Raw genomic sequence first — 17,858 nt, forward strand, 5'->3', positions numbered from 1 at the left:
TTTTCTTCATCTGTGAGGACCAGACCTAGCGATCTGCCAGGACCTTGCTCACTAATCTAAGTGCTCCAAAGTTTGGCTACATTTGCGATCAGAAGCCAAAAAAGCTAAGTATAATATCTGTGATAGCTAAACATGTTGCAAGAGAGGCGTCACCACCAACATGACAAAGCACTTTAATTTAATAGATCGTTAAAGATCGCGAACACGATTCAAAAATCTATGTGATTCTATTTCTAAATTACAATGATTCGTCTCTTTCATTCCTCAAGCTTTGACGTGTGCGATCAATGTTGTGATCACTTGTTGGTTCATCCGTGCAGCGTACAATCACACCAGTGTGATTTGAACATTTAAATTTGTGTTCGTGCTAAAAAGTGTAGTAAATCGACACTTCAAATGAAGATTTATCGATTGCATTGTTACGCCAGTAGGTGGCGAAAAGGGGCTGTTAAAATGTATTTGTCTTTGAATCATACAAGAGATTCGTTCAAGAACGCTGATTCATCCAGTAATGAAACAAGTACATCTTGAGTGAGTCATTTAATCATTAATTCATAAGTTACATGTGATTTTGTTTAGTTGTCTAATGTTTTTTCTTCATCATGAAGAATCATGAGAGAACTTCCATTGGGGGGGAAAAAAAAAACTCAATTTATCCAGAATCATGCAGTTCTATGTTTGAACACAGACAGCTCTTAAAGAGTCTAGTTTTTATGTAGCCTGTTGATTTTTGTTCATGGTATTCAGCTCCAATAAATGGTTTGCAAAAAAGAGACACAGGATAAATGTTTGATATCATTATTTAATCACACTGGAATCAAAACTGGGAATCGAAAAGAATCTGAATCGATAAGCAGAATCGGAATCGGAATTGATCAAATTCAAACTATACCCAACCCTATGCACGACTAAAAGAAAAAATGCGATGGATAAATAAACTAGTAAACATTTGAAGTGGATCAAAACCTTTCATCAAAGTTGTCCTAAAACCTAAAACCAAAATGCGTTCTTGTCTTAGGACAACCTTTAAGAACTTTTTTGATCCACTTCAAATGTTGACTACTGTATGTTTAGACCGCTCATCTGCGTACCAAAATGTTTGACAGATGTTAATGCACAATCACTGTTTTAGATCGACTAACTGTAAGACTGTAGAAGATTTACATTCAAACTGAAAGCATAAATCTAGGCTAGTATGCGCTGTTTCACAGCAAAATGCAAAACTTTATTCACTGATGCGCCTCACGTGCGTTCTTCACTCGGCAGCACATTTACTTACTTGCCGGCAACCCACCAAAATAAAAGCTTGCTGATTTTAGGTTTGAAAATTATAAAAATTCATATCAAAATTATTAAATAAAAATGAAAATGTAAATATTAGCTGTGACGAGTGGGGGCGGGGCCGAGAGCCGTGGGAACGGAGCGAGGCCGGTGGAGTAATTGATAATGAGCGACACCTCTCGAGAACGGTGAGTGGTGCAGGTGTCGCTCATTATCAATTACTCCACCGACCTCGCTCCATTCCCACGGCTCTCAGCCCCGCCCCCACTTGTCACATAAGCATTGTATTTTTAATTGTACTATATATTAAATACTCACTGTTTATTTTAAAATAGCCTATAATAGTATTATCACACTTTATTATTTTGTTTATTTTATTTTTAAAAAGTGAAATAAATAAAGTGCAATAATATTATTATTACTATTATTTCTTTTTTATAGTTATATTTAATGGGTCACACTATGTGCAGTGCGAGCACCAAACCAAATCTCCAGGTGTTCTTATGACTAAAAAAAACTTACGTGCACTACTAAATATAATATAATAATAAAAAAACCACTAGTGCTGTCAAAATAATAAACATTCAAATTATTTATTTTTTTTAAATGTTACAATTTTAAAAAGCTTCTTGAGCAGCAAATCAGCATATTAGAATTATTTCTGAAGGATCACGTGACACTGAAGACTGGAGTAATGATGCTGAAAATTCAGCTTTGAAATCACAGGAATAAATTGTCAAATAAATTCAGATAGACAACTAAAATGATAATATTTCACAATATGGCTGTTTTTATTGTATTTTTTATCAAATAAATGCAGCCTTGGTGAACATAAGAGTCTTCTTGCAAAAACATGGTAGTGTACATTATATTAATTATATTATATTATATTGTTCTGGTAACATTTTAATTGTTTAAGACAGGGGTCCCCAAACTACAGCCCGTGGGCCGAATACGGTCCACCCCCACATTTGGACCGGCCCTCTGAACAATGCCAGAGACGTATTTTGAAATGTTTATTTTAAATATACGGTTTCACTTATATCATGTCTATATTTGATCATAAATATTGGCTTTCAGACTAAAATTTCCCTTAGTTATTAACGTAGCCTAATTATTTGTTAAATTCACCTACCAACAGAATGGTACGTTCAACATAATGCACCATCGCGAGTGAACAGGTGACGCGTGAACCAGCGAACAAATTCAAAGAGACGACAAAATGGCCAAGCGGTTGGGAAAGAGAAAGGTTGATTCAGAATGCAGTGTATTTAACCAAAAGTGGACAAGTGATTATTTTTTTGTTCAGAGCAAAGAAGTGGCTGTTTGTCTCATCTGTCAAGAAACAGTGTCTGTGTTCAAAGAATACAATCTGCGCCGACACTATGAAACCTGCCACAGAGAAAAGTATGCTAGCTTGCAAGGCCAAATGAGAGCAGACAAAGTATCGAAGCTAAAAAGTGTACTATCAGCTCAGCAGAATACATTTGTATGCCAAACCCAGCTGAACCAGTCATCCGTTCGAGCTAGCTTTCAGGTAGCTAAACTGATTGCAACCAGCGGTAGGCCATTCAGTGACGGCGAGTTCGTCAAGAAATGTATGAATGCTGTTGCGGAGGAGGTGTGCCCCGATAAGAAAGATGTCTTAAATGCGGTGAGTCTGTCCGCAAGTACAGTCACCAGACGAATTGAAGAAATGGGGGATAATGTATATGCCCAGCTGCAGGAGAAAGTGAAAGCATTTAAATTTTTTTGCATTAGCACTAGATGAGAGCAATGACGTGACGTGCAGGACACAGCACAGCTGCTAATTTTTCTTCGCGGAGTTAGCTCAAACTTTGAAGTGTCAGAGGAGCTAGCAGCCCTACAAAGTCTAAAAGGCACTACGACAGGGGAGGATATTTTTGGTAAAGTGTGCCAAACGATGGGAGAGCTGGGTCTAGACTGGTCTAAGCTGGCCAGCATCACTACTGACGGGGCTCCTAGTATGGTTGGCGCGTCGAGGGGGCTTATAGGACGCATGAATAAAGAAATGGAGGAAAGAGGTCTAACCCCACCGTTACAAGTTCACTGCCTGATTCACCAGCAAGCACTGCAAAGTTCTGAAGTGGGAATCAGTCATGAAGGTGGTGGTGTTATGCATAAACTTCATCAGAGCAAATGGACTTAAACACCAGCAGTTCCAAGCCTTTCTCGCCGAGCTAGAGTCTGCTCATGGAGATGTGCTTTACCACACTGAAGTCCGATGGTTAAGCCGGGGCAGAGTTTTGAGGCATTTTTATGAGCTGCTACCCGAAATCAACACACCATCGCGAGTGAACAGGTGACGCGTGAACCAGCGAACAAATTCAAAGAGACGACAAAATGGCCAAGCGGTTGGGAAAGAGAAAGGTTGATTCAGAATGCAGTGTATTTAACCAAAAGTGGACAAGTGATTATTTTTTTGTTCAGAGCAAAGAAGTGGCTGTTTGTCTCATCTGTCAAGAAACAGTGTCTGTGTTCAAAGAATACAATCTGCGCCGACACTATGAAACCCGCCAGCTGAAAAGTCAGTGGAAGCGCTGGAAATGCTGAAAGCGGAGTTTGACGTGCGATTCCGTGAGCTACATATCCACGCTAAAAAAATCTGCCTTTTCCAGAACCCCTTTGCTGCCGACATTGATGAAGCCCTGCCTTCTTATCAGTTTGAGTTGGCTGAGTTACAGAACTGTGATGTTCTGAAAGACGCATTTAAGCCCAACGGTCTCATTGAATTCTATGCTGCCCTCCCTAACGAGACATACCCAAACATCAAAAAGCATGCAATGAAGATGTCCACACTTTTTGGTAACACGTATATTTGTGAGCAAACCTTTTCATGCATGAAACTGATGAAAACTCCAATGAGATCAAGACTCACTGATGAACATTTGCATCAGTCTTTGAGACTGGCTGTGACAGGAATGGAACCTGACATTGGACTTCTCACTAGCCAGAAGCAAGCCCACAGTTCACACTAATTAATATGCATAAGTAAATGTTTTGATTTTGAATAGCACTGAATATGAAAAAATGTCATTATGATAGTAATAACAATGCTCTTTTAATAGGCTATATGTCTCTTGAAAAGTAATCATTTGTCTGTACGGTGCATAACAAAATAAACTATTCTAGCATTAGGAGGCATAATAAATACATTTAAAATCATAATAAAATCTCCACAATAATACTAGTAGTCACTCCGGCCCATGTAATTTTCTGTTACAAACCGACCCGGCCCCCCATTAAAGAAAGGGAAAATTATGTGGCCCTTGCAGAAAAAAGTTTGGGGACCCCTGGTTTAAGATATATTTTACATACACCATTAATTATATTTGTAAATATATAAATATTGGGATAAGACGCATAGTGGGATACAGTATGTGCGTATAAAGTTAATGCAGCTGCGCTATTTATTGTCCCACCTATAATTTTCTCTTCTTCAAAACAAAGCTGTGATAATACCATTTATTTTTAAATGCCCAATATAAAAGGCTTCCAGCTGTCAGATAAGACAGAAATCGGTTTCATGACAAATCGCACCTGTCCCTGTAACAGCCTTAGGACAACAGCCTGTGTTTCCTCTGCCAGTCAATCATTTTTCACAACGTCAACAAATAATAGAGTGAAGAAAATTTGATTACTTATATAATTAATCGCATGTGTCAATGTGTTAATTTTGACAGCTCTAATTTACACAGAAATAATAATTGCACAAACAATGAAACAAGCTCAAAAGGTGATTCTCAAGTTGGCTATTTAGTACAAATCATCCGCAAGGCATCCCTAGAACGTTGAGGATATCTAAACAAGACAGAAATGTCTTAAATGGGACAATTTAATTAAAATCTTTAACTGATTCAAATTTTAAAATGTCTGCAAGACGTGAGGTGTGTGCATTTATAATTTCCTTTGAAATTGGAACAGGACCTCCCCACAAGGTTATGTTTTGTGTGTGTGCAAATAAGAGTGGAAAGAAAAAATACCCAGATATGGGATGCAGGATGTCATGCTCTGGCTGCTGATGTAATCTCTCAAGCGTTTATAGTTGTCTTCTTTAGACATGAGATACTCCAACCTCTCAAACGTGGCCTTGTCCTTTCGACTCAAAAGCTGTGGGAAACAGAGGGAGAAAAAGAGTTGTTTTTGTAACCGAAACAATGAGCGAGTTCTTTTACCAGTCTATGATAAGTGCCTTTTAAAGGAATAATCTGGGTTCAATACAAATTTGGCTTTATTATCAGCATCTGTGACATGCAGAAGTGCAGCAACCCTCAGTAGACAACATTCAGACATTTTTTCAATGTGCAGAAAAAAGTTTGGGGACCCCTGGTTTAAGATATATTTTACATATACCATTAATTATATTTGTAAATATATAAATATTGGGATAAGACGCATAGTGGGATACAGTATGTGCGTATAAAGTTAATGCAGCTGCGCTATTTATTGTCCCACCTATAATTTTCTCTTCTTCAAAACAAAGCTGTGATAATACCATTTATTTTTAAATGCCCAATATAAAAGGCTTCCAGCTGTCAGATAAGACAGAAATCGGTTTCATGACAAATCGCACCTGTCCCTGTAACAGCCTTAGGACAACAGCCTGTGTTTCCTCTGCCAGTCAATCATTTTTCACAACGTCAACAAATAATAGAGTGAAGAAAATTTGATTACTTATATAATTAATCGCATGTGTCAATGTGTTAATTTTGACAGCTCTAATTTACACAGAAATAATAATTGCACAAACAATGAAACAAGCTCAAAAGGTGATTCTCAAGTTGGCTATTTAGTACAAATCATCCGCAAGGCATCCCTAGAACGTTGAGGATATCTAAACAAGACAGAAATGTCTTAAATGGGACAATTTAATTAAAATCTTTAACTGATTCAAATTTTAAAATGTCTGCAAGACGTGAGGTGTGTGCATTTATAATTTCCTTTGAAATTGGAACAGGACCTCCCCACAAGGTTATGTTTTGTGTGTGTGCAAATAAGAGTGGAAAGAAAAAATACCCAGATATGGGATGCAGGATGTCATGCTCTGGCTGCTGATGTAATCTCTCAAGCGTTTATAGTTGTCTTCTTTAGACATGAGATACTCCAACCTCTCAAACGTGGCCTTGTCCTTTCGACTCAAAAGCTGTGGGAAACAGAGGGAGAAAAAGAGTTGTTTTTGTAACCGAAACAATGAGCGAGTTCTTTTACCAGTCTATGATAAGTGCCTTTTAAAGGAATAATCTGGGTTCAATACAAATTTGGCTTTATTATCAGCATCTGTGACATGCAGAAGTGCAGCAACCCTCAGTAGACAACATTCAGACATTTTTTCAATGTTTTATCAAGTCAGCATGTGTTTCTAGACACACAAACATTTAGTAAATCAGGTTTTAAATCATTTAAATGAACTCGGCTATAAACAATCCAGTCTCTAACAACAGATCTCAAGAATGCTGATTTTTAGTGTCTGTGCTCATCATCTCTATCATATTCCAGTAAGCATTCACAGTTGAAACATGAAACATTAAACATGATTTTTGTTTGTTTTCCATTTATCAACCACTTGGCAGTGCAATCGTAAACAATCGCATTTGGGACGGCGTAAAATATCTCCACCTGACCAAAACAAGAGAAGAAAAAACTGAAAACTAATGTTTAGTGTTTAGTAATGTTCTCAGCAAAAACAAAAGTGTGGAGAAACAAAGACAGCAAACAGAGATAAGATTAAATAAGAGCTCTGCAAACAAAGGAAAAGCTGATAGTGCTGAAATGAAACCCAGAGTACCGCGCAGTAAATTCAAACAAACCTAACCAAATTAAGAGCCACCTGATGTGACCTCTCACGCAAAATCATTCTGTCTGCAGGTCCGTGTGTGGATAAAATTACTGCAAATGACTCCAAAAGAACAGCAAAACTTCTTAGCAGCTAGTTTGTAAAGGGACTAAATGTCTTAGAATCGGTTTATTTGATACATTAAAGGGATAATTCACCCAAAAATGAATACAATAATATGAATACAATCGGAGTTATATTAAAAAATGCCCTGGCTTTATTATGGCAGTGAATGGGGGTTGAGATTTTGAAGCCCAAAAAGTGCATCCACACGGCTCCTGGGCTCCTTTAAGAAAAATAATCATATTTATGACTTTATAAACCAAAATCTCTAGTTTACTCTAACTGTCGTATGAGCGTTCACGCGAGAGTGGCGTTCCAGCAGATAACGTAGAAGTAGGTGTAGCGTAAGCTCCAGCGAGTCTCGCGAGAACCAAGTTTTGTTTAAAGGAGAGGAAAACCAGTCTCCTCTTGGCTTATATTGAAATCTTTCAACATTTTTATTTACATTCCTCGTTTTGTATTTCTAATTTGTGACCGATGTTTTGTTTTGCTCTCCTCACTTCTCACCGGAGCTTACGCTACACCTACGTAGGTGTAGCGTAAGCTCTGGTGAGAAGTGAGGAGAGCAAAACAAAACATCGGTCACCACACAGATACTCTGTGTGGTGGTAAGTTCACACTGATAGAAATTAATCTTTTCCAATAAGTTTAAACTGATTTTTTAATTTTATGGGCATTTTTACCTTTATAAAGCCATTTTTTTCTAAAAGTGTCCATTATCTTTTAAGTCAAATTCTTACATTTAATCGGGGAATTAGAATAATAAGACATTTGGGCTGTTACCAAGCAAATGAAATCAACTCAGAAGCTGCATCTGAAATGGCATTTATTTAGATGTATTTACACATTATTTAATGCAAGACATGAATGCATTTAACCTGCAATTACAAATGCATAAATAATGTTTTGAGACATTAAACATAAAACGTTGAATACTGATATTTGAAATGATTTAAAACATGAAAAAATCGAGAGAGAGAAAAAAAAAAGTTGAAATGTGAAATTAAAACCGCCAATAGGTGGCAGCAAATCACTGTTAATAAGTGAGTCATTGCGATTGAACCGAATCATTTAAATGGTTGATTCATTCAGGAACGAAACACCGTCATGTTGCTCAGAGACGCAAAACAATACTGTGGCTGTGTTTGGAATGATTTTTGTTGGCGAAATAGTGCAAAAGCAGGCAATATGGTGTCTAAAACGTAAGTCTCTTAATTAACTTATTGTTTATTGAATTCAATGTCACATTTGTAATCATGGTAATTTTTGGAGAAAAACGGCACTCTTCGTGTGAAATTGAGTAACTATATGAAGTGGTATAAAAATATACATTTTCTGTCCCCATGTCTTCAATTTGTGATCATTCTAAATGCATTTTAATAGACTGAATCATGCAGTGAAAGAAAACACACTACATGATAGTCCTACTTGAATCCGCTGGAACATCACTCTTTCGTGTACGACAGTTATCGGAAGATAGAGATTACAGTTGATGAAGTTTTAAACATGGATATTTGTCTTACATAAACACATCGATACACTTCTAAAGGCCTTTATTAACCCCCTGGAGCTGTGTGGAGCACTTTTTATGATGGATGGATGCATTTTTGGACTTCAAAATCTCGACCAGGACATTTTTTTAATATAACTTCAATTGCATTGGTCTAAAAGGAGAAAGTCATATACACCTAGGATGGCTTGAGGATGAGTAAATCATGGGGTAATTTTCATTTTTCGGTGAACTATCCCTTTAAGAGTGAATAGGCAAAGTCACTAATAGTCAATAAAATGTTTGTTGAGAGACCATCAAATTAAATTGTTGGTAGATAATAAATAGTCTACTAATAATGTAATGACTGGTAGTTGGTATGTAGTTGAAAAGTTACTAGTTAGTAGAATGTCTAAATTGGACTATCAAAATAAAGTACTACCAATATTTTTAATATGCGTTATATAAAACATTTTTCACCAAACATACTTGGAAGGAAACTGATCATGTAAATTCATCTGTACAAAAGGTCTAATGTCCACTGAAGAACAAGATGCTATTTGGATTATTCTCAAATCATACTGGGCAACAATTTATAAAGGGAAAATATTTTAATAAATTACAAAAATAGCCACACAGAAGTATGTTCAGAGCCCACTATATAGGAGTGTGTGCGTTTGGCCATGTCTGAGGAAAGCTAGCCTGAGAAGCCATGGAAAACACAAATCTGACAGAAAGAGCAGGGGAGAGGAATATTCCAGTTATGTAAAAGACTGAAAATGGTACACTAGAGACAGGATTGAGGAGGGGGAAGTTGGCTGTGACTGAAGACAAGACAAGACAATGTTTCCAAAGAAAAGACAGATACGCCGAGATGCTGGATAGCCTGATCCTTATAAAAGTTAACCACGGTAACCACAGCTCCCCTCAAAATACAAATAAATACTGCTTGCACATGCGAAAGCCACCACCAAAGTGCTAAGAAGTTGCTGGTGGCTGCCAAGGCATTGTCTTGTGGCTTCTAAAACGTTCAGAATTGCATGTGTTGCTAGAGTGTTCTGAGTGGTTGCCAGGTCTCAGGTGTTCTGAGTGGTTTTAGAGCATTCTATGAGGTTGCTTGGGTGTTCCTGGTGGTTCTTTGGTGGTTCTGTACTGGTCCAAAACCTGAAGTTGCTAATGCTAGTAAATGTCAGCAACCCAAGTGCAGCACAGATGCTCGTCTACGGAATGATTTGTGAGCAAACATGCTGTGAAGTTATAAAAACCTGAGGAACAGGTGTCTGTTTTATGATAGTTGCCCTATTTTATAGTAGAAACAGATGAGTGTTAGGGAAATCCCACTATTAGCTTTAGGTTTAGCGCAAGCTAATGATCTTTAAAGAAACTGAGGCTGTCAGTTCATAAGGATATCATTAACAACAACGTTTCCATCATTAGAGAGAAAGAAAATATTCACTCAAGTACATTAATTTCAGGGGTACAAAAATCCCTACCACTATGGAGTGTGTTCAAATGGAGGGTATCATGTTTGAGAAATGAAATGCACGATTTAATTCCAGTAAAGATTGAAAGGGGAAAAACTAAACAGAGTTCCTTGCTATTCACCAGTCTAAGTATTGGAAAGAAACAGCTCAAGGTTTCACAGTGATTCATTTGTTTGCAGTTTCCAGCTCTCATCAATAACTAACTGAGAGCATGTTGGAGGCCTGGATAATTTCACAACCTATAAACACACATGAAAACCGAGTCTAAAGAAATGTATACACACACAGCAGCTGGGGTTGGACAAAATGATAATCGAAACAACCAAGAACCCAACTGATCCAAAAACACACACAATGCTTTGAAAATAAAATAAAAAAGTAATAAATAAATAAATGAAAAGAAAATATTAAAAGAAATGTGTGTTTAAAATGTGCAAATAATTTTCTAATTATTACCACAAAAAAAATATGTTTTAGCAAGTAAAAACTAATATGCAAAATATTAATAAGTAATATATTCAATAACTCACAGCCCAGGTCTTGGTGAGCCTGAAGATGGGGGCGCTCTGTAAAGCAGATACTACTGCCATCACTGCATGGAGATTATTCATGTCACACAGTTTCTGCAAGAAGAGAGAAAGAAGGTTAGCAACTAGCATAATCACTTAAGTAGTACACATGTGCTGAATGGAGTGTTTTTTTTACCTTTGCTGTTCTGATATAGAGGCTCAACACTTCTGCCCTGATCTTCAGAGTTTGAGCATGAAGAATCTCCCTCACCACCCAGAAACTCACCTAACATTAGACAAAACCATAAAAACAAAGACATATCGATAAATAATCAATACTGCTATAGTCAAGATATAGGCTACACTACAGTTAACCTAAACATGGTGGGGCTGGAAAATGTAAATGTTCATGTGAAGAAAAGAGAATGAGAGGAGATGAGAAGCCAAGAGGAGACAAGAAGAAACATTGTATTTTAAGCTTCAGACGTTATGCAACTGCAGACATGGATTGTTGAAACATCACTCTTCATCTCCTCCAACCCCTGCCAACCTCAGCCCCCCATTTCCATTTCTCCTGTTGATTTTCCAGACCTTTCCTTCCCGCAATCCCTCTTTCCCCATCCCTCCCCACGTGTCGGATGCTGGGACGCACACACAGTGAGGTCATTGTTTCACCATCTCCCCTACTGTGTGTTCCCGTTTGTTGTTGTGAGACAGCGTCTTTGAATGAAGCCGGAATGCCTCAAACCAGTGGAAAGAATTTAATTCTAATGACTAATGAAGAGAAAAGGCAGCATGGTACTGCAGACATTTATACTCGAACACAAATACACAGTGCAAAAACTCAAAAACTCTATCTCACGCATGAGCACACATTCACACCAGCTGCTGCATTACACACACCTGCACCTGCATTACACAAAGAGGAAATCAATTTTGGAGCCTCTAGTCATGCAGATCTTTCCCCCACATACTCCATTAGAGAATAGTTCATCTCCACGCTCCTCTTATTTCATCTAAGTCAAGGAAAACATGACAAAAAAGAAAGAAAGAAAAAGAACAAACTGAAAAAACAGACCTTATGCAAATATCCCCTGGTAAAAGATACCCATGTGTGCCTAATTTGTAACATCTGTCCATGGGTAATCTTTAGGGTCTGTCTGTATGCGTGTGTATGCATAAGTGTATTTTTATACCCGAGTTTGCTTCCATTATTTCCTGAATTGAGTACATAAGAGTAAATGTAATATGAATACACTCCATGTTTGTGCATGACAGACCAAAAATGTTAATTTGTGAGTCTTTGAAGTGGGGAGCATAAGGTCTAGCAAGAGAGAGAAAAAATAATGTATATTTATGGAAAGAGTGCTTTACCAGTGTTTATAGTCATATAAACAACATTAACATTTCATTTTACACAATGACAATGAGTTATACAAGACAACTGAGCCAGACAACTGTCAATAACTTTTATTAATCTGCTGCTGTTGAAAAAAAAAAAAGATCAGTAACTACCAACCAACTACATAATGATTAGCTAACTACATATGATCAGTTAGCTATATTTAAAGGGATAGTTCACCCAAAAATGAAAATTCTGTCATTATTTACTAAATGAGTTTCTTTCTTTTGTATTTTAAAGAATAAAAATACAAAAGAAGCCATAGTATTGAACCCCCTTTAAAATAATGATGAAACCATCACTTGAATGATGACAAACGTATACATAATCAGTGAACAATTACATTACACAAATCTACAGATGATCAGCTTGCTACTGAAAGACAACAAAACTGGTTTTAACTAGACTACTAGTTTTACAAAAACACACGAGACCCCATTGTGGCCTTGAAACATATAAACTAGTGCTGTCAATCAATTATAAAAAATTAACTAATTAATCGCACATTTTTTTCTGAAATTAATCGCGATTAATCCCACCTAACATTACCGTTTTTAAATATACTTTTATATTGCGCTAATTTCACATTAAATCTTCGAATTAATGTTCAAACAACATAAATGGCATCTTTATGACTGAAGTCATAAAAAAGCGATTAGTCAACAGAAGAGACAGACGGCTGCACGTGAGTGTTTTGCGTAATACTTGTTTATAGATCTGCTGTTTGAATTATTACTTGCTGCTAGGAAGGAATATTTCGTTTTCTGCCTATTTCTACGTTATATTTTTGTTTGCGTTTGTATTTTTGATTGCACTTTCTGGTAATTATAATAATTGCCCTCGGCTAAGAAGGAGCACGTGTAATTTAATTGCTCCCTTCCTGCGTTTAAGTGCGAACTGTAGTTTCGATTTGAGGAATTGGCCTGCTATAGACTATTGGCTGTGCTAATTAGAAGGCGGCCACAGCTGTTTTCACTTTAGTCTTTTAGACTGTGTATTTACCTGATGTCTGTGCGCTGACGCGGAAGCATCAGCGGAAGCGTTCAGGCCTCCTCGTGTGAAGACCAATGAGTGTAAAGACCTGCGACTTTACCTGCGCGACTTCACCGAGCAACGAAATCGCCAAGGCACTTAAGTATATTTTTGCTCTTCCCTGTACACACTCTCCTTTTCTGTCCTCTCTTTTCCACCTCTATCATGTGTTTCCAAACCATTAATTGTAAGTCGCTTTGGATAAAAGTGTCTGCAAAATGACTAAATGTAAATGTAAATGTAAATGTAAATGAAGTATCACTGATACCAATACTACTGATGTCTCTATAAATTTGTTTTTCCCCCCTAATATTTAACCATTGATTATAGCCATTCAACATTACAGAATAATTGAGAGATATCAATTTTAACATTTATTAGACTTTAAAAAAATAACTTCTAATTTAAGTGAACTTAAAGGGGTCATATGATGTTGCTAAAAATAACATTATTTTGTGTATTTGGTGTAATGAAATAATAATGCGTTTTTCGAACCACCAAGCATGAGAGCATGTTCTAGTACACCCCCAAAACAAAATCAAGACTTTGTAAAAGAGCATAATCGGACCCCTTTAAAACAATCTTCACATAAACCAATTATAATAAATGTCATATTTACCTGTGCCCTTCAGCATAAATATACAGAAATTGAAACTGAAGTTACAACTAAATGAGAATTAGATGAATCCTTAAAGCTATAAAAGTTAATGATTTCCTCTTTTTTCGTTTTTTTTTTCTTTGATTAACAGACATCACAGCAGCTGGTTATTAGGTTGTTTTGGCTGCTATTTCTTTAAGAGCTGCCGCTGCTGAACGTGACGCGGATCTGACAGGCATTGTATTTTTTCTCAACTCTCCTTACCTTTTCTGACCCACTTCGTCTCTACTAATGAGCTGACGAGTTGAATCGTGGTTGTTAGATGAGGGAGACATTGCTGGGCTGCTCCAGGACAGTTTGGAAGACCATTTCAGAGACATATTCTTAAATGTGACTCATATAAAATATATTACATGCATGCACAGTTTTAAGGCAGCTTTATTCCACCTTTTTGGTAACTTCATGACTTACAGTAACTGACCATGACATTGCATGCACGTAGTTTATTTCATGCTTTGATATGAAATGATAAAGTCTACAGCGTGTACTGGTGCCTTTGAGCTGTGAGCACAGTACCGTTTCTGTGCTCGTTTGACCCACACCTTGCGCTGAGGTGAAGTTGGAGTGCATGTCTGAAACATCTCCTGTTTGATGTGGTCGTAAAGACGTTCTGCAACTGAATAAATGCACTTTTTTTCAAGAGAAAAAATGACAGAAGCAGCAGTTGCGAGTAGGGTGGCCAATCCTAGCTCCGCCCCTGCGTTTATTGCGTTAGATATTTTTAACACGTTAAACTGAAAAAAATAATCGGCTGCATTAACGCACTAATTTTGACAGCACTAATATAAACACATACAGTTCAGTGACATTAGTTTATATAGTTAAGAGTTCAGTATGAATGATGAAACTAAACTAGTGACTTTCTTTAAGTAAGTCAATGAAATAGTCACTCAACCAATTTGGTCAAAAGTGCTGATTCATTCAGGAACAAAACAAGACTTCCTGTAGGAGTGAGTCTTGAATCATTCAAATAGTTATAGTTCAGTTATAGCTTATATAGCTCAGTGACACATATAGTTCAGTAAACCTTAGGACATTACGTTCCAGTCTTTTTGGGACGTTTTGTTCTCGCCTTTCAAAGTATCATCCTTCAGAAAGTACATTTGTGTTGGCAGGCAAGTGCGTGTGAGTTCCTGAACAGCCGCTTTAGCCGTTTTCAGGATGTATATTGAGAGAAGTTTCCACAGAACACGAATTCCTCACTGATATTCTCATATTTATTACAGAGCGCTAGCCATATTATCAGGGGAGAAAGTCTGTGTCTGTGAGGGTGTGTTTAAGTCTTAAAGTGGAGAGGTGCAAAAACAACTTCTGCATTGCATATAAGCTTAATCAATAATCATTCCCTTCTGGTTACACACTGTCAGCTTCTGCCAATTATGAAGCAACGATTGCACACAGAAATTTGTACACACTCAGAGGGGGCCACATATTTCTTCAAAGGCCAACTGGATCAAGTCAGTGTTTCCCAGCCCTAGTGGTGTGCATCCAACATCTTCACACAGGCCTCAGCGCAGTGATAAGCTTTTCAAACATTGCCATTACCTGCTCACAGTAGAGCCAAAATGTAAATGCAAGTTTAGTTTCCCACTTGTCTCACTCACCTGGAGTGACTGTGACATACAATCACAATCAAACGTGTTGTGTTAGCATAGAGTCCAAATTCTGTTAACAAGAACCTTGACGGCGACGTAATTTTCCAACTTAGCCAATCCAAGGCAATAAAGTCAAGAGATTTTGGCCAGAAACATACTCATTCGCAAACATGTTCAGCCAGCGCATTACAAGCATGCCAGCCCTTGGAAGCTGAGCTACTAGAGAGGCCTCCACCCCTCATGACCCGAACATTTACCTGGACCAACACTTTTCTGCACTTTAATGCCCAATCCATAACACAAACCACTTGGAAACCTTATTTTCCGCTTTGTAGGATTTGAAGTTTTTATTTAAAACAAACCTACTCTCCAATACATGTGGCCACAGAAACAATAAACATGTTTCCTGTCGTAGTAAACTGGCTGACCACACACATATTCTAGTATAATTCGGAATGGAAAAGTGTATTTTAAAAAAGTAAATTAAAAAGCTACTGATTATAATGTTTAAAAATGTAATGTGCAAATAGTTTCTCCAGTTTAGCTTTTTTTTTTTTTTTTAATTGAAAAGTATGTTTCAGAAACCACACTTTACTGCTCAAAAGTTTGGGGTAAAAAGAAAAGAAATTTCTTTAAAAAAAATGTTTTTCTTAAAAAGAAAATAAATAGATACTTTTATTCAGCAAAGATGCACTAAATTGATCAAAAGTGACTGCAATGTCTTTTACATTGTTACAAAAAACTATATATATTTTTTTTTTAAACGCCGTTCTTTTGAAGTTTTTATTCATCAAAGAATCCTGAAAAAAATCACAGTTTCTGCAAACATATCAAGCAGCACAGCTGTTTTTTGACAAGAAGATATGTTTCTTGAGCAGCAAATCAGCATATTAGAACGATTTCTGAAGGATCATGTGACACTGAAGATGAATGACTGCTGAAAATTCAGCTTTGCATCACAGAAATAAATTACATTTTAAAATATATTCAAGTAGAAAAGTAATTTTGACATTAAATTTCACATTCGCACTATTTTTACTATCTATTTTTGATCAAATAAATGCAGCCTTGGTGAACATAACACACTTAAAAAAGTTTTGTTTTGTTTTTTAATTTGAACTTTTATTTAGCTTTCTGATGGATTTGAATCGCTCACATAGCACATGCATCATTTGGATTAAAACTAAATATATAAATATAAAACAAACCAAAATTAACGAGGCATTCACTATAAACAACATTTATTTTAAACGTCAAGCATACACAACTTATTTAAAGTGAAAGTGAAACTAGCAGCCTGTGTGAAATGCGCTAGGCTACACTGTGCGCGTCTCTCTCATTACGCACAAATACAGCTTTAATGTGCTACTAAATTAAAGATGAAGTACCATAGACGAAAGAAATAAACAGCGCAAGTAACAAAAGCTTGTAGAATACATTGATTTTAATGAGCATAATTAAGTGTGAAATTAACTGAAGGAAATATCTATTTGCTAAATGAACTAAGCCAACTAACATTATGCATACTCTTTTGGTTTCTCTACCCAGTACTTTTTGATGGATTGGAATGGTAACAAAACATCTATTTGTGACCCTGGAGCACAAAACCAGTCTTAAGTAGCACGGGTATATTTGTAGCAATAACTAAAAATACATTGTATGGGTCAAAATTATCCATGTTTCTTTTATGACAAAAATCATTAGGATATTAAGTAAAGATCATGTTCCTTGAAGATATTTTGTAAATGTATTACCGTAAATATATCAAAACTTAATTTTTGATTAATAATATGCATTGCTAAGAACTTAATTTGGACAAATTTAAAGGCAATTTTCTCAGTATTTAGATTTTTTTTGCTCCCTCAGATTCCAGATTTTCAAATAGTTTTATCTCGGCGAATATTGTCCTATCCTAACAAACCATACATCAATGGAAAGCTTATTTATTCAGCTTTCAGATGATGTATAAATTCAATTCCAAAATATTAACCCTTGAGCCTGGTTTTGTGGTCCATGGTCACATATAGTCTATAGAATAAACCTTTTTTGTCTTTATTTGACTTATATAAAATCCGTTTTTCCTAATATTTTTTTAAATCCCTTCATTCTCAAAGAATTACATGTTTCTTTAAATCTTTTTTATTACTATTTGTTCATATTTGTGTTGTTTTATAAGCTGCTGCCATTATAAAAGGTTATTAAACTGTCTTCATGTTTATTTAATTTGCCAACAATATGACCACCATGCCCCCTGCTAGTCCACTGACCCTTGCCAAAGTGCTTTAATCTTTAGTTGATTTTAATTTGTAATAATTCACTTACTCAGACAGACGCTTACAGCAATTGTGAATTCCAATTCTCCAGTTTTGTTTATTTCAACCTCCTCAGCTCCAAGTCTACACTTAATCACTGTCTATATTCAATGAATGGGGCAACAACAAAAAGTATCTGTGGTTTACCTGGTTAAAGCGTCGTGTGAAGGCCACCGCGT

General features: G+C 36.5%; 2 protein-coding genes across 2 annotated transcripts in view; both read right to left on the reverse strand.

Annotated features, from left to right (window-relative positions):
- The window catches only part of LOC107669131 (ras-specific guanine nucleotide-releasing factor RalGPS2-like), a 60,143-nt gene extending 54,548 nt beyond the window's left edge, over positions 1–5,595 (reverse strand). The window contains exons 1-2 of the mRNA XM_016461252.1: positions 5,524–5,595; positions 5,286–5,412 (exon numbers count right to left, since the gene is read on the reverse strand). Coding sequence (XP_016316738.1) covers positions 5,286–5,412; positions 5,524–5,595 — 199 coding nt within the window. The remainder of the gene's footprint in view (positions 1–5,285; positions 5,413–5,523) is intronic.
- A 490-nt stretch (positions 5,596–6,085) lies between these two features.
- LOC107669141 (ras-specific guanine nucleotide-releasing factor RalGPS1-like) overlaps positions 6,086–17,858 on the reverse strand; it is a 70,765-nt gene continuing 58,992 nt past the window's right edge. Inside the window, exons 7-11 of the mRNA XM_016461263.1 lie at positions 17,827–17,858; positions 10,877–10,966; positions 10,702–10,794; positions 6,319–6,445; positions 6,086–6,136 (exon numbers count right to left, since the gene is read on the reverse strand). Coding sequence (XP_016316749.1) covers positions 6,102–6,136; positions 6,319–6,445; positions 10,702–10,794; positions 10,877–10,966; positions 17,827–17,858 — 377 coding nt within the window. The 3' untranslated portion in view covers positions 6,086–6,101. The remainder of the gene's footprint in view (positions 6,137–6,318; positions 6,446–10,701; positions 10,795–10,876; positions 10,967–17,826) is intronic.

The sequence above is a fragment of the Sinocyclocheilus anshuiensis genome, unplaced genomic scaffold, assembly GCF_001515605.1.
Source record: "Sinocyclocheilus anshuiensis isolate Anshui unplaced genomic scaffold, SAMN03320099.WGS_v1.1 scaffold400, whole genome shotgun sequence".
Classification (NCBI taxonomy): Eukaryota; Metazoa; Chordata; class Actinopteri; order Cypriniformes; family Cyprinidae; genus Sinocyclocheilus; species Sinocyclocheilus anshuiensis.